The 20,613-nt window shown below is 34.7% G+C and overlaps 2 protein-coding genes across 5 annotated transcripts in view; one reads left to right on the top strand and one right to left on the bottom strand.

Annotated features, from left to right (window-relative positions):
* LOC142353884 (mitochondrial amidoxime-reducing component 1-like) overlaps window positions 1–5,745 on the top strand; it is a 14,120-nt gene extending 8,375 nt beyond the window's left edge. Inside the window, exons 2-5 of the mRNA XM_075406114.1 lie at window positions 956–1,295; window positions 3,054–3,229; window positions 5,058–5,394; window positions 5,503–5,745. Of these exons, the coding sequence (XP_075262229.1) occupies window positions 956–1,295; window positions 3,054–3,229; window positions 5,058–5,394; window positions 5,503–5,632 (983 nt within the window). The 3' untranslated portion in view covers window positions 5,633–5,745. The remainder of the gene's footprint in view (window positions 1–955; window positions 1,296–3,053; window positions 3,230–5,057; window positions 5,395–5,502) is intronic.
* A 6,432-nt stretch (window positions 5,746–12,177) lies between these two features.
* Window positions 12,178–20,613, bottom strand: part of LOC142353961 (chymotrypsin-like protease CTRL-1) — a 66,693-nt gene continuing 58,257 nt past the window's right edge. For all 4 annotated transcript variants that reach the window (XM_075406197.1, XM_075406196.1, XM_075406194.1 and 1 more), the window contains one exon: window positions 12,178–12,987. In XM_075406197.1, coding sequence (XP_075262312.1) covers window positions 12,676–12,987 — 312 coding nt within the window. In that variant the 3' untranslated portion in view covers window positions 12,178–12,675. The remainder of the gene's footprint in view (window positions 12,988–20,613) is intronic.

The raw sequence follows: 20,613 nt of genomic DNA, 5'->3' as shown, positions 1-20,613 counted from the left end.
TAATGGCATACTGTTAATCACTCTAAACATAGAAAAGCAATAATTGGAATTTGCCCTGTTCAGGTTGTGTTCAGACAGCTACTTTTTTATGATATTTTGTCTGATCAATGTAAAAAGTGACATGATCATAATCTGGCCACATTACAAACACGGACTGAGAAACAACATTAAGCAGCGCTGTTTCACATTGTTACTATGCTCTGTGTAACTGTAATATTACGGAAAAACAATTGCACACAAATTAGTGATAGTATATTTTTTCCATCTTTTTTACCTTTTCAAAATATTATATAGCAGACCAAAAATAAAACGCAACAAGTGCAAACTTTCCCATAACCGAATCTAGAGAAAGAGACAAACATAAAAACAATTTACAGCACAATTGAAGAATTTGCATTCATATCTCAAAAAAATAAAAAGTCATTAGGATAGCTAGCAACATACCATCGAAGTTTAAAAAGAGTATGATACGTATTAATAGAGACCACTTGTTATCTGTCAAACGTCTGGTTGCAATACGAAAAATAAGAAAAAGCAAGCTCTTAAAACTTTTAGAACTCGGCGCTTTATGAAAAAAAAACCTGAAAGTTTGTTTTCTGAACAAAGGGTGTCGTATTTCGTAAAAAGAAGTAAAAATGGTGAAATTGGTATTTATTCGGAGAAAAAGACTAAAAAGTTTAACCCTCAGACTAACTACTGATTCATTGCTAAATGTATTTGAAATTCTTTGTACTCCACCTGAAGTCAATTTTGATGGAAAAGTGTTGCAATTTTGGCTGCATAAGTTCCAAAAAATGCGAGAACAATAAAGAAATAAATTATTTTTTTGTTTCACGTATTTTTATCCTGTATTTTTGCCCTATTTTTACTTCTGTTTAACCTGTGTCAAAAAAAATTACATTTTCAACAAATTCTCGGTAATTGTAAAAAACGATAGAAATTCTTCAATTTTCAGTCTGGAACAAAAGAAATCGAGAATCGTTGCATCACGTGGGAGACATTGAACAAATATCAATCTATCCAATCAAAGGGCTCAAAGGATTCAAAATTGGCCAATCAGAAAAGTGCCCCCAAGTGCACGTGACCCAATTTGGGCTCAAATGTGGAGACCTGAGAGACAGGTGTTTCGTTTTGGGTTCTTGTCGCAATTCGAAAGAGAAGTTCGAGTTCATCACAATGAGAACTGTGCCCAAATTGGCATTGATTGATGTTGAGCCATTTGACAGTTTTGCAAAAGTGAAATTGTCAGTTGCTGGAATGGAAGATATTGTCGTCCAGTTTCCAGAGCCAACCAAGTCAGTTAATACCGGGAAAATTTTCCTCTACATTTCAACATTTTATATAACCCCCCCCCCACCCGCCACCGCACACACATACAAATACAATGCTTTCCCGTTCTCTAAACTTTCATGGCGTTGACCTTTCCTGTTTTTGGGTATGATAGGAGAGTGAGACGTTTACGGTCTTCATTTTTTGCAGGGTTAGAATAAACTTTTGACTCCGAAAATCTTGGTTTCATATAGTTATTCGGTGAAAATAATATGCACGATATACAATCTGATTAAAAAAAGTCATGAATTGGTCAACATCAGCTCTGATAGTCAATATCCGACAATGTGCTATTAACCAGATACAGCACCCAAATGACATCAATGACCACCCAGGTTTTGGTCCAGACCCAAATTGAGCTATGATCAGACCCAATCGAGCGCACACCCCTGTGTTCCCAGACCAAAATTACAGGGTCTGGAAAGCGGTTCGAGCGCACAATAGTCTGGACCATGGTCTGATTTCGGTCTGATCAGATGTCAATTCGGTCTGGACGGTCTGATCATAGTCTTTATAGTCAGGACCATGGTCTGGGTTCGGTCTGATCAGAGGTGAATTCGGTCTGGAAGGTCTGATCACAGTCTTTATAGTCTGGACCATGGTCTGGGTTCGGTCTGATCAGAGGTCAATTCGGTCTGATCACAGTCTTTATAGTCTGGACCATGGTCTGGGTTCGGTCTGATCAGAGGTCAATTCGGTCTGGAAGGTCTGATCACAGTCTTTATAGTCTGGACCATGGTCTGGGTTCGGTCTGATCAGAGGTCAATTTGGTCTGGAACGTCTGATTTCGCGTGCATTAATTTTTCAATTTTTTTGTTTTCTTTTTATTGAGGGAAGTTGGCTCTGCCAAAAGGCAACAATAAAGCAGCGTTCCGATCAGAGACTCATCTAAAGTCCGATGACTCTTATCAGAATCAAGGAGTCCAGCTGATTTCAAATGCCGGTCCCCTCAAGAGGCAATTTTGGTTAAACGAATACCACGACGTTTCTTGTGGAAAGCTGTCTAAGTTCATCCACTGAGTCAGAAATATGAATTAAGGGGTATTGTAAATAAAATTTTTTTTCAACAGTTAGGTTTCGTTTTCATTAGCAATATTTTCAGCATTGGTTTTTCCTTAGATGATTTTAATACTGCAAACATCAGTTTTCATGAAATGAATATATTATAGCAAAATTAAGAAATTTGTTCATAATTAAAATCTTTCTCTGATCAGACTAGTTTGATTGCACTTGAGTCTGATCATAGTCTGATTAAGGTCTGGGCAATGGTTTGAAATTGAGTCTGGACCATGGTCTGAAGATAGTCTGATCATAGTCTGATTAAGGTCTGGGCAATGGTCTGAAATTGAGTCTGGACCATGGTCTGAAGATGGTCTGATCATAGTCTGTTTATAGTCTGGACAATGGTCTGAATTTGGGTCTGATCATAAGCGCACTATAGTCTGGACAGTGGTCTGGGTTCGGTCTGATCAGAGAACATTTTGGTCTGGAAAGTCTGATCAGAGATCATTTTGGTCTGGAAGGTCTGATCAGAGGTAACTTCGGTCTGGAAAGTCTGATCAGAGCTCATTTCAGTCTGCATAGTCTGATCATAGCTCATTTTGGGTCTCGATCTAAACCTGGGCAGTCTCTATCAAATCCAGAGCTGTGACAAAGAACAGCTCATCTCGCTTCACTAACACCTGTTGAGTATTTTGAGCAATAATGTCTTTCTTCTGTTTCAGTGAAAAGTTAGAAGTGGAAATGTGGAAATCAGAGATGATGGGAACAAAGTGTGATGAAAGTGTGAACAGATGGTTCAGACAGTTTCTGAAGAGAGATGACGTCTTCCTTGTCAGTGCGATTACTCGCAGACATGAGCAGACCGACAGAGACTTGAGTGTCAGAAATCCTGCCAAAGGTTAACTCAATAGAGTAGAATAATTAGAATGGTTGACGAATTTGGGGTAATTGTAGGATAGAAAAATAGTCGTACTGCAATTCGGGGCAAAAATAGTTGTTACATAGCCTCAAATGCTGATAGCAAAAGAAATATGCCTAAGTTAAAAGCTATTCGCTTGTCTATGGGAATAAGTTGCAACAAGATTAATTCACTAACATATAGGAACTAAGTATATTAATATGCAATCTAAAATTGTGTTTTAATTTCTGCTTTCTTTACTGACCCAATGATCTTGCGGAATTCTTGCGTAGCTGATAATCTCCATTATGTGCGTTAGATATTAGGTGAACACTTGATTAGTCGTACTCATTTTTTGTAGCTATTAGGCAACCTTTTTGTGAACATTAGGGGAACAGAAAATAAATCACTTATAAACCGCACTTCAAAATCCACGTGACGCTGTAGAGTACTCAAGTGCCCCTAACAATCGTCTCTGCATGATGATAGTTTCCAAAAATGATCACAATTTTCACACTTTTTTATACACTCAATTTTAACACTTAATTTTGTGTCCGTCCAGAATTTATGGCAACATTTTGGCCGAGCCTTCTTTCGTCCCATAACTGTAAACTATTTAGAACAAAGAATTGAACATCTTTATTATGTTTTCGGCTCCTTCCTCCGCTATTTGAAAAATAGCTTTGCAGGAATGTTATCGGAGGGCAAATATAATTTGCAAAACTGAAATATTTCAAATGTGCTTTTTAAATCATTTTCATGCAAGGAAAACTTGTAAGGAACACCTGAGTTCTTTATAGCGTCCAGTGGATTTTGAAGTGCCGTCCCTAAGTGTTTTAATTGCTATTCCCCTAACGCCAACAAAACTTTAGATAAAATTTTTACTGCTGAATAGCTACAAAAAAGTGTTTGCCTAATTTAGTGTTCGCCTAATATCGAATCCCCCTCCACTAGGATTTGATTCAAGATCCACCACAAAAAAACATATAAACAAATCCTGAATACAAACTGCATTAAGGTAAATTTAGTAACAAGAATCAGCAGTGAAGTGAGGCTCAGGTGGTTGATAGCAGCATAAAATTATATTACCATTTTTAATCAAGTAGCGATTTCATTCCTCTCATTTAGTAGAAACACATATGTGCAATTTATTAGAAAGTAATCACTGGAAATATGGGTTCTGATTAAAGTTTGTATGCATGAACGAAATAGGAAAGGATGCTGTGGAGAGGGATGATATTTCCTTGTTCATGCTTATGTCTTACGTATTGCCAAAAGAAAAGTAGCTAGGTTCTGGCATCAATGCTATTGAGTGGCTAAACTTAGGCATATGGAAAAATAGGATAAAAGGAGGACTCTGAAAAAATCAAGGTCCGTCTTTGCGGACCTTTGGAAAATCAACTACGAATTGGGCTTGCCACTTTCTCCAGCAACCTTCTGCAGAAGAAGAAAGGAACCCAATACAATCTTCTAGCTGCACCTCTCATTTTCCTTCTGAGCACAGCAGCAACAGTAAAAATGAGGTTGTCCCTTGCACAAAAACGCACGGGAATCTGAAAGAAGCCAAGAAAGACGCCCAGGTTGAGGTGTCAGACCATGGAGACCTCTGATCAGACCATCCCAGACAGCTGCCGAGAAAATTGACTCGATCACGGTCTTCTTCATAAGTCAAGGCCTTAGCCTGGGCTGAAACTGAGGGAAACGTAACGAACAATCGAAATGCAGTGAGTTTGAGTAAGCATTATCCGGTTGTGTCCGAACAATGATACAGCCAAAAATTTGTTCAGGTTGCAGTTTGTTATTTTTGGCCACATTTTGTTTGTTTCAGACCCCAAAGTGGGAAAATATTCCCCAGATGACATGCGGGTCATTTTCAACGACAGTGCCCCGATTATGATGATAACTAGCGTCTCACACAATGACCTCAACTCCAAACTGAAGGTCAAAGGTCGCCCAGAAGTCCAAATTGACTCATGGAAATCTAACATTGTCCTTCGATGCAATCTGGATCAGTTTCCCTTCTGTGAGGATAATTGGGGGAAATTTTCAATTGCCGAGGAAGTAACCCTGGACCGGGTTCGTTTGTGCCACAGATGTGCAGTTACCAAAGTGGATCCGAAAACTGGAACCTTCCGGAAAGACGAGGAGCCACTGCGGACATTGAGGCAATTACGGCGGGTTCCGCGGGTTACTTTCTGTCCCGCGGATTCAAAGCCGGTTTTATTTATAACCTGATTATCTATATTGTAAAGGTGAGATTAACTTTGCTTCAGAAGCTACCGGATGCATCCAGCATTCAAAAGTCCAATTTTTGGATCTCTGCTGCACGTGTCAACTCCCGGGACAATTTGGGTTGGGATGCCAGTTTATGCAATCGAGGAGAAATTTATACCACTTGGATAGAATTGGAACCAATTGTGCGAACTAGTTAAGGAAAAAACTGAAAGAAAAGTAGAAAGAACTTAAGCATCTATTTAATCAAAAATAATAAAGCTATAACTATTGCCCTTTTGCAATTTTCGATACTGCAACGCATTTCAGCATGCGCCATTGAGCAATTGAGCCCCATTTTCCCCAATTGAGAATGCGCCATTAGTGGTTTCAATCTCGGTCCGAGGAATTTTTGCAAAATTATGTAAGATAAGCGGTAACAAGTGTTGACAAATCCGTAGTTTCACGGCAATTTTCGTACATAATTTTGCGGTGAATGCGTTGAATTGTGCGGTTATGAGCATAGATCGAACATAAATTTGCGTTTTTAAGCGTAGATCTTACATACAATCAACGCTTAGAGTCGCTTTTGAGACTCGAACCACTGCCCTCCTGCGTTCATGTCGCCACATCTACCACTAAGCCACCGTACCTTAGTGCCTTTACGATCCTCATTCTTTATGAGTTATGTGAAATCAACACTAAATTCAACGCAAAATTATATACGATCAACGCTAAACCCAACGCAAAATTATGTAACATCTACTATTTTAACGCAAAACTATATAAGAATTACGGTAATTTTAATTCAAAATTATGTGAAATAAACGCTGAACTCCACGCAAAATTATGTAACATCTACGCTCAAGCCGCATTTACCACCAATCTTACTTTTTTAGCGCTGACACCTCGGCCCGGGATGTAAGATCAACTCTAAATAAAAATTAAATATTGGTAAGATCAATGGTAAACTTGTCTGATCAGGTTTTGTTGAACGAAATATTTGACTCACCTTTTTTGGACAAGAAGTGTCTGATTGGCTAATTTCACTCATCTTACTCTTTCTCCCCCGCATTGAGAAAAAATACAAAACAAAGTATTTAAAGAGATTTTGATGCACAAAATTCTCCAGAAGAAATTTGATTTAATATAACCAAGATTTGTCCCTATAATCTTTTAAATACTTTTAAATCGATTTAAGTGGCATCAAAGAAATTGTTTTAAAATGTCGTAAAATGGTTTTAAATGGTTTCTCTCGACTACATAAATGCTCGTAAATACTTTTTTTGACTAAACCTGTTTGTCTTCTGAGAACAATGTTAGACATTGAAACCGAGAATTAATTTGTAAAAAATTTATAAAATTATAAATTTATGAAGATTTACAATAAATTTCAGCCAAGTTTCAGGCTGCAAAGAGTTGCAGTTCGAGTTTTTTTCCCTGCCTTGCTCCTCAAGTCATGAGGTCTTCATTCGCCGAATGCCTCCGTGGAGAACTCTGTTAACAAAAAAAGGACGAATTAAACAAAAAAGATGGCCTTTGAAAAAGAAACCTTGAAATTTTTTGTTTAATTAATTAATGATGAAACAAAAGAAACATTAAGTAAAATTGTGGTATTTATACCTTTCATAGAGTGAAGAGTAGTCGGGAATGCAACAACTTCTTGTTATAAAACAAAGCTGAAAAATTTTTGAAAACATTATTTGGTAACAAGAACTTTTTTAATATTTATCAATCTAACCGTTTATGAAGATCAGCAGCAGACATCACGAATCGACTGGAAAAATAGCAAGCTCAGAACATGATTAATTATCTGTCATCACAGCTTGACTTTTAAAATCAAAAAAATTTTTAAGCGAAACATTGATTTTCGAGAGAAAAACCAAGGATGAAAATAAAATTTGTTCTCGCTTCTGGTTGTTTGGTTACATATGGCAATTTGAATTTTTTTAACACAATTTTTGAAGTGTTTTTCGGATTTTTTTTGAAATTTTTTTCCTACTCAGTAATTGTTCTCCATATAGGTCTAGTTTTTGCGTAGCCGATAAGCAGTTTCTAAGTTAGATAGAATAGATTTATTAGATAAAATCATTAGATTTATTAGATATATTATCTGGGTAGATTATATAGATAGATTATATAGATAGATTATATAGATAGATTAGAAAGATTGATTAGATACATAAATTAGTCAGATCGGTTAGATAGATAGATTAGATAGACTATATGAATTAAATAGATTAGATAGATCAGACAGATAAGGCACATTATATAGATTAGATTGATTAAATAAAATAGAAGATAGGTTAGATTTATTAGATAGATAAGGTAGATAGATTAGATAGACAGATTAGATAGATTAAATAGAGAATTCAGATTAGACAGATAGGGTAGATATATTAGATCTATTATTTAGTTTAAATGGATAGATTATATAGATTGGATATGAAGAGATATTAGTCAGATAGCTTAGGCCTCCATCTTCTTTTACTTAACCAATCGGAGATTATTGTGACCCGTTGTCTTAACTGCTTACTTAGTCGCCGCAGAGTAAACTAACCAACTAGTTATATTTCTGGAATCAGAAATATATATATATATATATATATATATATATATATATATATATATATATATATATATATATATATAGCTAGAACACGGCCCAATTTTTGTTCACCATGGAAAACGTGGGGGAGATTTGCATTAGACGAATATTGAATTTTGAGAAATTACTTTTCCATATCAACATAAGACAATATTGAATTTATCTATAAATGGATTACCAATCCGGAAGTCATAAACTCAAAATTGGCAGTGAAGTCCAGCATGTAACAGGGAGTACATAGATTGAGGAGATCGTATATGATCAGTCATCTTGAAAAACAGTGAAGGGATGAAGTTCGTCCTTACAAGCTGCCTAGTTAAAGTGTGACTCAAATCTGATGACCATTGATGACATTTTCGTAGAGTTTGAGTCTCATTGTCAGATCACAACCAATCTACATCTTCTAACAATAACCATGTTCATTTTTCATTCAACTAGATTGGTCTGTCTGGATTGATTTGCCTAAAAATGCGGTAGACGCGACCAAATTATGTCTGCGGATGAATAGGCCTAGAAGCAAGATAAAAGTAAAAGTGTAAGAAAAGTGTAATATTTTTACAAAAGCAGGCAAATTTATTTTATCTTCAATAACTTAGTGTTCCAAATAAAACAGTTCAGCTAAGTAATCCGTTGTGATAAATCTAGTTCCTTATAGAGATTGAAAAATTTAAATATCACTAATAATAATCCAAACGAGTTGTAAAAATAATCAATCCTACCGCTGGTAGCACGTCAGAGCAGTCACTTTTTCAGTGGAGGAAAAACGGCCGCTTTCGTTCTCAAAAGTTGATGTGGTCAAGAAGAGCACGTTTGGAAAAATTTTTCTAAGCATTACGGTCATTTAAACAGCTAATAAAATCTCTTCGGGAACCTTTGTTTTGTTCACAGTCATCGTTTTTGTACTCTCTCACCCAACAATAGTTTGAATAAGTTCCTTTAGTATCCTTTTGAAGTAGATTTTCCATCGATAAAGATGAAAACAGATCAAAGCAGAGCAATGAAAACTAAAGATGATCAAAATCCTTCTATTGTCACTAAAAGTGCAACGGCCATATAGTCATTGAATGAGCTTAATGAAAACCAAAAAGAAAAAACTTTTTAGTTAAATGCTTATTAAGATAATTTTTTAATTTTTTTTCCGCCTAACTCTATTCAGCTGTTTTTTCAAGTACCAAATACAGGTAACTGGGCATTTGAGCCACAAAATTTCTTCGAGATATGAAAAGAAAAATGTCCCTTCCGCAAGCAATTCTGTTTTGAATAATTTTATTTAATGGGTTAAAAATCAGTATCCGAGAAAACATATTCATGGGCAAAAAACAGCTGAGCTTATATAAAACTTTCATCTCCCAATTTCTGGAGGGTTGGAACAAACATTGAAAAGCTCAGAAACATTTGAGCAATAATTTAACTTTTTAACGTAACTTTTGCAACTCTTCTCGCAAGGTATCAGAATTCCAGGAAGCATTAAATTCATTAAACTTATCTTTCATATACCAATTGAGAGTAATTTTGGCATTACGTTTTGAAAACAACATTTGCTGAAAGCCTTGACAAGGCGAACATTGCAGACAAAATGTGAATAAACTGAAACTAAAATCGGTAAATCCTTGATGGCTACGAACCCCTCCCAAATCGAAAGACTATATCAGAGTCGGCGACAAGATCAGAGAAATCGAATCAATAATTTGAACTCTTTTGTTTTTATTTTAGGACTTTAATTTAATTATTGTAAAATTGTTCAAAATTTGTCAAAAACTGTTTGCGGTTAAGAAGAAATAATTTTTGAGGAAGAGAAAGCAGATGAAATAACAGCTATTCACCATTTTAGAAGAGCTGCCTTTTGGTTTGTTGGTAAAATGAAAGAAAATGTCCAACAATACAAGATTTTATAAGAGCGATGGTAGTGGTTTTATTAAAATAATCAGTTGTTTTAAATGTCGTAAACTGTACTTTGAATTGGAACTAAATTTTGCAGGGCATTGAGCATCCAATTTTGGTCTTTCAGCAAATGTTGTACCGTAGAAAGGCCAAAGCAGCTTCTTTAAGTTTTTTGTGGTTAAAAAGGAGTCAGTAGTAAAATTTAACCTTTGAAAACCCAAACGTCTTTATAATTGTTGAAATGTAATATCACTTAAACATCAAAAAAACTTGCCCATCAAAATTTTAAAGTCTGTCGGACTATTTTCTCCTAATTTTGTACCTTTACCGTACGGAATCAGACACAAGCTAATTAAAGCAAATCTACTAATATAATTCTTGTTGTATATCTCAATCTTTTAGACAATTGAAGGTCAACTCATGACACTGTTCAGAATTTGACCTAACTCCCACTTATTTTCAGAATTTCTAATTGTTTTCCTAATCTAATGCTGCTTGAAGTAAACCGAATTTTTCAGCTCTTTTCATATCATGACCCATCACTAGCATTTGTTTTTCGAGAAATGAATCAATAAAAAATTTTGAGAGCAAAGAAACAAATCCTATGTTCAAAAGTTTATTAAAATGCCTTTTCGAAACTCCCGTTCATTAACAAACAATTGGTTCTAAACTGCACCAAAGAATTAAAATTGTTGGAGGCAAGTTTTCTAAACAACGTTCTGTCCAAAAACAGTCCTTTTTTACTGTTTGTATCAAAACAGCGACCTATTCAGTTCATGTTTCTGAATTTTCGTCTCCTGCAAAAAGATGTGCGTATTTTTTGATAAAACTATACATTATTTATTGTTATAGAAATATTTTGTTTTACGTGGACTGTTGTTGTTTCTTCAAAGTTTACTTGAGGCTGTTTTGGCAATTTAAATTGTAATCGTTTTCATAAAATCGACAATGAAACTGAAACATTAATCACTGACTTTTATTTTTGTCAACTATATTTTGATAGTAAGGAGACACACCGCTTAAGCCTTTAACTACTCAAAAACTTATTGTTAGAAGGTTGAGAGAGAAAAACTAAATGTAAATTGCACATAAGATAAGTAAGCTTGCAAAATGCTAAACTATAGTTCAAAGTATATTTATCTACAGAGATGAAAATTGAGCCACAAGAATGAAAACAGATAATGCATTACAATTGAAGTCCAAGTTCAAAAGTTTAAGACAAGCAAGCTTAATGCAAGCAGTAGACGCTTGGTTGAATCTAGAACTGTTCTACTTTCAGGGTTGTTTCACCTTCTTAGAGCCCTAACATTCAAACATTTTGTATATAATTTAAAACAAACAAAAATTTAGTTTTAAGTCAACTTATAGTATAAAGCTAGTATAAAGTCAATTTACAGCTTTATCTAGTTGGGCCACCAAAATTTAGCTTCCTCAAGTAACAAACATCGTATCTATCCGTGTAGACACAAAAAAGGGTTCAAGAAAGGGTGGCGAGTGGAAAGAAATCCGATCACAAAACAAAAGTAATGGTCGTAATAACATGAATTTTATTCAACATGAGGCACACAAAATATTAATCAATTTTTTATGCAGCATGTTTTCTAATACTAACATAACTCGATTTGTACAAAAATATTTGTTGCTGACATCTACAGTTAACAAAGTTTTTGTAAACTTACTCACTTTTGAAACTCGTTTCCACATTGTACTTTAATAGATTGTGAAAAGGAATAACCATACCTGGGGTGAGATGTTGGAAATATGAAAAGTGTGACCCAGTCAAAACTATCCATGATTAACCCCTCGTATCCATGACAATAATTGACCATGATTAGAATTTGTACGAATTGGTGCAAACTATTAAGAAATGATTCAATAAAGCTCGTTCATGTTTCAAAACTACCTCACCTTGAGATTTTTCACAACTTTATCCTAGAAAACGTACCAGTTAGAAACTCTGTCACTTTGATCAGACGAAAACAGGTGATATTGTTGAAGTTTCAGCCGTGTGATGCCAGTTCGTATCAACCGTGATGTCCGATAAAGATAGCATATCATTAGATGCTCAGGCCATACTTTGTGCGCTTGTGTGCGAAATAGTGCAAAATTGTGCAGTTCAAGACAACCATGATCTTTCTGACCAGACAATAGAAAAAAGCGCTACTATGATTAGGCGATGAAGACTGCACGAAATTGCGCAAATATTGTCAGACGTAAATTTAATCCACGCTGAATTTCTCTTGTCGAATTGTGAGTAAGATTCAATTTCCCCATAAGACTTGATCAAAGTTTAAACAAAGGAAAAAACTAATGTTTAGAATATATCCCTGAACAAACTCGTTAAAAATTAACAAGAGTGATCACACTACAATGATTCAGGATTCACAGGATCGAAGTAAAAAAATCAAATAAATTTTGCTCAGAAGTGAGTTAATGATTTGATTTTGCAGATATATGATTGGATGCAGCATTTCATGGGGTTCATGGGGCAGAATTTCCCACACTATGAACTTAATTAGTGCACCTTTGTGGACTTAAGATGATCATTTTAATCACTTTTGTGATTCGCAAAAGCGCGACCGTCTGTTAAAGTCTGTGAGGGTTACAATATCCCAGACAATAATTGTAGCGAGTCACATTTACCATCTCACACCGGGTACTCAACGCTTTTAATTAGTCTTTAAGTCGCAGCCACTTTCTTATCGTATGGGATGAGTTATTCGGTACTTATAGACACTTGTAATAATCAACCATATATCGAAAAATTTATCCAATCACTTAATTTTACTACACTTGTGAACACGTTTGTGTGTGAAAATTGCTTCACGTTTCCTTCACTCGACAAAATGAAATCTGTATCAGAATGACTTGCAATTCCATACAGACACTCGGCCAGAACTGCGTGACAACTCAAAGTGTAAAGTGGTCCCCCCACATCATTCTGGCTAATTCTGGAACCTTTTAGAACACTTTGGGTGCAGATTTTGCCAGCGGGGCATCGCATGAAGTTGTCGGGGTTGGAGGGTTGAATATATTTTGATTCTCGGAAAAACACCTCCTGAAATAGAATCAGACGACAATGATAAACGTTTAATTTTCAGTTTGCCCGCGACATTCTCAACCTTAACTATTCGGTATATTAATATAGCTGGTTAAAGCTGTTCACTTCAAGTTTAAATTCTGTTATATACATTAAACATATAGCCAGCAGATTGCCAGAAAATAGCCGCCGTTGACGTGCTTGATCACATCGGGATTGAAACAGAAAAGGAAAAAAGAAGAGATAGAAATTGACCGAATTTTTTTCCAAGTTTCATAAGTTTTCTATTTTGGTGTACAGTTTCAGTTTGATTCTAAAATTGTGCTTAACTCAGCTGCCAAACTAAACGCTATTAATATAATACTATTGCCACCTATCAATCACTCTAATACTCTTTGATAACCTAATGCACTATGACTTAATGGCCGGGCCTTATATGTTTATACTGATTCTTTTGATTTTGTTCTTTTGACTTTGACCGTATTGGCTACCTTGCCTGATTCAATGCGTGAAAGAATTAAAAATCTACTCAGTTGAAACAAAGAGTGAGGTAACTCACGAGTCAAGTGTAAAAATTAAGACTAACAACGGGATCAAAACGTAAAGCGAATTTATAAAAACTTAGCAGGACAAGTCCTGACCTACAATTCAAAGATTCTTCATTGACTAAAAAATAGCAGTAAAATGGACTACGAAAGGATTGGGAAAACCAGCTAGGGAAAAAAATCTGATCAAAATCAAAGTCAAAATGTTGCATTTGAACAAAAAGCAACTAGAGAGAAAGCGAATTTTTGTTCGAACACCATTTTCTCACTCAACTGAAATTACGCAGCAAAACCACTCCTTTTTTCGCTCTACTTCCTGTTTCATCATGTCCAAAATCATCACTGCAACTTGACTTCAAAAATCGTGAAATTGTGTGAATAGAGCTTAAAAAAAGACAGCGCCCCAATGCAATTCGAGTTCTTTGAATTGTAAAAAGGAGAGCACCTACATAATAGCAATTGAGCAGTTGACGTCGGCGTTTAAAAATCGTTCTCTTATTGTGCTCAGAAATTGTTCAGCATGATCAAAACGGTTGAAACAATCGAAATGACACCAGGGAAGAGGGGCGCGACCCAATACAGCGCTGATCAGTCAGACTTGAGTCGCGCATTGGGGGTGCCAGAACTAAAGTGCATTGAATCGATTATACAGAACTTTGGCTAAGAGATAAAACTAGGGGAATTATTAATACAGATTAAAAAAAACACGAAAAATCTGCGAAGTTCAATCATTATTTTAAATTCCAAAAATAATGTAATCACTCATCCAAACTTTATTGTTCTAACCATCAACCTTATTTTGGGGTTCGAAACATGCCTTTTATGTAGAATAAGTTTTGGGCTCTCGATATCCCAGCTCTAGAGATTTTATAAAAAGCTGTACCATTGAACACTTCATTGAATGGGACTCATTCAATGAAGAAAGTTTTTAAGTTTTTTTCATTATCGAAGAAAAATTGAGGCAAAAAAATCAGCTTTTTACAGTTCTGAATTGTAACGCTTCTTGTACGCCCACTTTCCTTAATTTACATTAAAACTATATGAATTATTCTATCAATTCCCTAAAAGTTAAAAAAAGGCAAAAAAATTTTGTTATTTTTGTTCCGACCCCTATTGAGGGGGGAGGAACTATATACTCAAATGGGTTTTTTTTGTTCAGTCAATTTTCGCCGATCGATATATTCATCGTAGAGAGTAGAGACTGGTATCATTAGAAAGCTCGTCCAGCGTAGAATATGTAATAAAAAATTTTTTTTTAAATTTCGTTTTTTACAGGGAGTTATCGAGTTTTAAACTTCTGAAAAAAGTAGAGTGAAATCACGTTGTTTTATTCACATTTTCCAAAATTTTTGCCTAATTTATTGTCATTTTTGCTAAAATTTGTCAAAATTTTTAAGAATAGTGTCGTTAATTTTATTTTTATGGACAAACAAGCCTTGTTGATTATTCTGATTTAATTTTTTTGGTCAAAAACTCTGGATAAATATTTCAAAATTCAGTCTTTTTCATCAAAAACTGCACGAAATAAGCTACTTTAGTCCACTTTGATAAAATTTGCCGGCACTACACCCCCAAACAACACTAATACAATCTTTTTTAGACTCACAAGGGGGCTATTTCTACTTCAACTTCCGCTGAGAGTGCTCTGTAATTAAAATTTTGCAGTTTTTTGGTAGCTTTACTCGTTTATTAACAAAAATGCAGAATTTTTTTTTTGAGTTTTCAACTAACAAATTATCTATATCTACAATATTCGAAAAATTAATAGTTCCTAATGGACAATAAACAACAGCAGGGCTATTTTTGGGCCATTTTTGGACCGTTACAACCCAAAACGAATTCGGATTGCAATCAGTCGGTCTTTTTTTTTGAAAAAAGACCTTTTTTAATAACAAAAAGAACAGAACATATCAAATGAAAGCTGTGATAGGTCCACTTTCAGTGAAACTGAAAGGAGTGATAGGTCCAATTAGCTTCCTAAACAGTTCCAAGCAAACGCATTTGGTTTTTTACTTGAAAATTTATGATCGTTTCGACTTTTAAAATTAATTGATTTTTAAATAAATAATGCTTAATGAACTTTTCGTCATTTTTTCTTAATTTGGTCAACTTTTAGCTTAGTGTCAGCAAAAAAAGAATGCTTCTCCATTCTACTGATTTGAAATTTATTCTCGATTGCGTTTTTAAGCCTGAAGATAATGTTTTCTGGCTTTGATACTACTAGATTTCAGATTTTTTTTTGTTTAAGAAATTTGCCAGTTTTTCACGTTTTCTAGTCACATTATCACATCACTGACAGTTCTCATATGACATTTTTAGCGTTAAAAATGAAACACAATTGAACATATTAAATTCATTAAAGATATAGATTATCGTTTTAACGGCCTCGACACGTCTTTCTTCAAGAAATTAATTGAATTTTTTAATTTTGTCTTTAACTGTCATTTTTACTTTGTCATTTAGTTGTATGAAATTTCCTGTTTAGTGATAGGTTTCACTGGCTTTTAATGGAAGAATATACGAGCCGATATTCTGCTATTAGGAGATAGCTGATGGCTTTCATGACTTTGAAGACAATCGTTTTCCAAAACTAAAAATAAAAAAATTTTAACTTTGCAAGTTTGTTCCTTCTATTTTTCTTTTGGTGCCTAATCTCGTTAATTACATGTCAAATATGACATTACGGGTGTCAAGGGAGGTTGTCAAAATGGATTGATGTCCCAAAATCCATTTTTTAAAAGAATGCGTTATGACCTTACTGACTTCGACACCGGTTTTTCACCAAAAAGGTAAATTAATTTGATTTCTGTCATGTTTGACGTTCTTTTTGTAGACGCAAGAATGTTTCCGGATAATTGCAGGTCTCAAAGAATTCCTTTGGATGAATATACCACCCTGCTGAAATTTTTCATTTTGTGATTAATTTTTCTCATGACTTTGGATATAATTTTGTTTTGAAAAAAATCAAAGTTATTACATAATTTGGCCTCTTCTCTTTTTTGTCTACTTGTTACCTAGTATCACTAATAAATGGCCAAATACTACATTATCGGTGTTTGAAGAAGGCGCAAACAAATATATTTTGAGGGCCGAAATATGGCTTGACGGTTTTGACAGCGTTTTCTGGCAAGTTTCAATTGAATTTTTCTTTGTTGTTTTTTTGTTGTTCTTTTTAGCCGCTTAAAGAAATGAATAAGGACAGGTCCTAATGTCCTTCTATAGAAGCATTGGTAATCGTAAACCTTTGGGATATTTTACTTGATTTCTAATGGTTTTAATTACTTTGAAGTTAATTGTTTTAAAAAAAAATAAGCGAATTTTTTAACTTGACTGTTTTCGTTCTTTTTTGTCTAATTGTTACCAAACCTTTTTATGGATTGGTTCATATTTTTTTGTTGGTATTAAGTTTTGTTTTTTAAAACGGACAAAATTTTTTTGGTGTAATTAATGTTTGTTGTTGTTGTTGTTGTTGTTTAATTTTGCTGTTCGTCTTGACTCGCTTTCTTAATATTGGTATATCACAGCAATTTAATGCTTCAATTTTTACTTCACTGAGTTATTTCCTTTGGAGGCTATCTTATCGTTCATACGCAATTTTTTTGAAAAATGCTTGTGCTTTTTTGGGTTTTTTGGGATTCCCAAAAAATAATTTTTGGGTTTTCTATCTGTTCCTCATTTGGTAGACAATTATACCAAAATTGTGGATGGGCGGGGTCGGAACCTTATGTGCCATCGCACATTGCTGAGCCGCCTTGTTTATTTTGCGTTTCAAAAAACTTTCATCAGTCAGCACGACTTAAAATCATATCCCAGCACACCGTTTTAAAACAAAGCGCTGATATGTTGTTCGCGAAATAGCCATATTGAACAACCTGGATGTCAGAAATATGAAACAGAATAAGAAAAGGGGAAAAGATAGAATTTGACAAGCCTTTCTTTCATATTTCATCAATTCTCTCATTTTGGAGTATTCCAAATGGAAATATATTCTGTAACCGTACAGAAATGAAAATCCATAGTGAAGTCAGTCAGGTGTAAAAATTAGTAACAATTAGAATTGCTCCAATGAAATCTGATAACCTAGGGTACAATGACTTCTTAACCAGGCTTCATGAAATAACAACCTTCATTTTGAATTTGAGATTTTTATTCAATTTTGTTACTCAGAACAATTTATTCGACACCTTTACAAATTAGGCGTAACTAAATACTTTACTATGTTACAATATAGCACGTGCAACTAAGGGCGTAAATAATAAATGCCCACTAAGCTGGAAGGCGGGGGATGAAAAAGCCTGAGTAAACAAGCCTTTGCAACCTTTGCAATCGCTATAATAATCAACATTCGCTGACAAAAATCTAAAGTCACTCAGCAAAACTTATATTTGAAAAGCGTTAATTTTGTACATCGAAAACAAGACCGAAAGCTAAAATTAAACAAAAAATGTAAAGTTTTACTGGTGTTAACTCAACTAAAGTTTAGCTACAACCACAACTCTTGATATCTATTATTGATACTATTATTTGAACTATTATTGATAGAGAATTGGAACGAATTGGAACTATTATTGATACTATTTTGTATTTTATCTTTGTTTCTTTTTTTCCGCGCTTAGAAATTGATGAGAAAAATCGAAAATCCACGTTTCACAAAGAGTTCTCTTCATGTCCGCTTAAAATGACAAAAATATATAAAACTAATCGTTGAATGCATAAAGATGCCCTAATACGAATTCGTTATCAATTAAACAAAAACTTTTCAAAATTGGCTTTTATTAAATTTTTCCGCAAAGTACTTTCCATCAAAAAACAAAACTGCTAAAGAATAAGTTTAAAAAATTATGTTTAACCACTTTGAACATAAACTGAAAACATTTAATTACAATTTTGCATAATTAGTCAAATTGATCTCCTAAAGAGGTAAATTTAGTCATTTTCAAATTATTTCTCGAATAAAACGAAATCATACTAAATTAACACCAAGTTTAGTTTCTCCTTAAAAAAGGAAAAAAAACTGATTTGCGAAAAAAATCCATAATGAAAAAACAAACAAATTTATTAGATTTTATTTTAGGGATTTTCTTATTGGTGCACGAACCTCTCTCGATAATTCGTTCCAATTCTCTATAAATGTAATTAAGGTTAAATCAGATATAATTTATTCATTTTGAGTTTTCTAGTTCAACAGTTGTGTTGAAATTTTGGACAACAGTAAAACCGTAATGAATCATATCGTATCAGAACTCCATTGGTGGCATCTTTGTTATAAAAAGCTCAACTGGTAGAAAGTTTGTCTAAATGAGACACTTTTGCATTTTTTGGTGAAGCAGAACTCTGCTCCACACCTACTTGTTGGCCTAATGTCCATGATGATTAAACCGCTATTAATTTCACTTTCGGATCAGTACCTCAAAGTGTGATAGGAAAGCCAAAAGCAAGTACTCCACTTTGTGTAGGAACGTCTTTGGGAGTGAGTCTTTTATAAAAGATTTTTCACTAAAAGTTGCTTTTTAAAATCCTGACTTTTAATTGGCTTTTTTTGACTTAGTCTCTACGCTTTAAAAGTTGTTTCAAAATCTTATCTTCGTCGTTCTGCCAAGCAATAGCCCTCAGTGGGGCCCTGGCCAAAATGAGCCAACTGAGCGCTCTCCTATCAGAAGCAAGAGCAACCGCTGATGATACATCACAGGATGAACAGGATTTTATTCAAGTTCAAAACAAACGTAAGCATTTTCGAAACCAAAACGAGAAGAAATCGATATCAGAGACAGTTAGACCAATAGTTATAACAATCAATCCGAGACCAACTCAAGTGCAATTTGCCCGAGCTACGAAGACAAAATTCCCACAATTGAAAATACAACGAATTAGAGAATTGCCAAACTCTTCTGACTTCCTTATCCAACCGGAAAACAAAACCTCCAGAGATAGTCTTATGTCAAATACAAACCTGCAACAAGTATTCCCTAACGCTAATGTGAACACGAGAAATACACTGCCAAAAGCCAAGTCCAAACCAAGCTTGGTTATAGTCAATGTGCATCCCAGCATCCAAGAAAATGAAATAAAAAAGGAACTCTTGAGCAATAACGGAATGAATGTAGTAAAAGTGTCAAGGATTATAAGCCGAGCCAGTGGCAAACCTACAAAGCTTATCAGAGTAATAACAGATTCAACAAATCATGTTTTAGCAGCACAAAAGCACGGTGTAAAGATTGGTTGGCTAATCTACAGATGTGAACCAAGCAAAGAGCCGCCAAATGTTAAACAATGCTTCAAGTGTCAGAAAAATGGGCACTCCGCCATTGAGTGTAAAAACGAGCAGCGTTGCCTGCGATGCTCAGGCCAGCACACAGTAAATCAACGCGCCGAACCAAAAGAAAATGCCAAATGTGCAAACTGTGGTGGAACGCACGCGTCTGTGTACAGGGGATGCTCTTCCTATCACGCAGTTGTTGAAGCGACAAAGAGAAAACAAGATATCAAGTACTCAGCAGTGGCAAAAAGACAAACCAAAATGCTACAAACAAACTCAACTGTCTCACCAATAAACATAAGTGTTCTGGTTGCTGAAGTACTCAGCAAAATCCGTTCAACCTTCAATACAATGTCTTACAGCGATATCATCAATGTTGTCAGAAATAGTGCAAGCAGAATATTCGGTGATAAAATAGAAGGTCAAAAAGTTCATGATAGCATGAAAAATGCTAACAACAATTTCACGAATGTTCCAACGCAACAAATTTCAACAAATAGCCATCAATTCAGCCAACATGGATAAAACTAAAATATTGCAATGGAACTGCTGAGGCTTATCCAACAAAATATTGGAACTTCTCGTATTTTTGAAGGAAAAAGATATTGATATTGTGTGCCTGAATGAAGTCAAGAGCTGGCAAAAAGAAAATCTAACCGATGATTATTTCGTAGTTACGGAAACGAGAGCAAGTAGGTCACATGGCTCAATCACTTTAGCAAAAAAGGGAACGACAATAATAGATGTTAAACCAGAAAAGTTTGAAAGCAACAAGCGAGGAAAAATTTTCGAAATAATAAAGGCATGCTTTGAAGTACCTAATATAGGTAATCTCTGGGTTAT

The sequence above is a fragment of the Convolutriloba macropyga genome, chromosome 15, assembly GCF_964194025.1.
Source record: "Convolutriloba macropyga chromosome 15, txConMacr16.3, whole genome shotgun sequence".
NCBI classification, from domain to species: domain Eukaryota; kingdom Metazoa; phylum Xenacoelomorpha; order Acoela; family Convolutidae; genus Convolutriloba; species Convolutriloba macropyga.
This window is presented reverse-complemented; position numbering and strand designations above follow the sequence as displayed.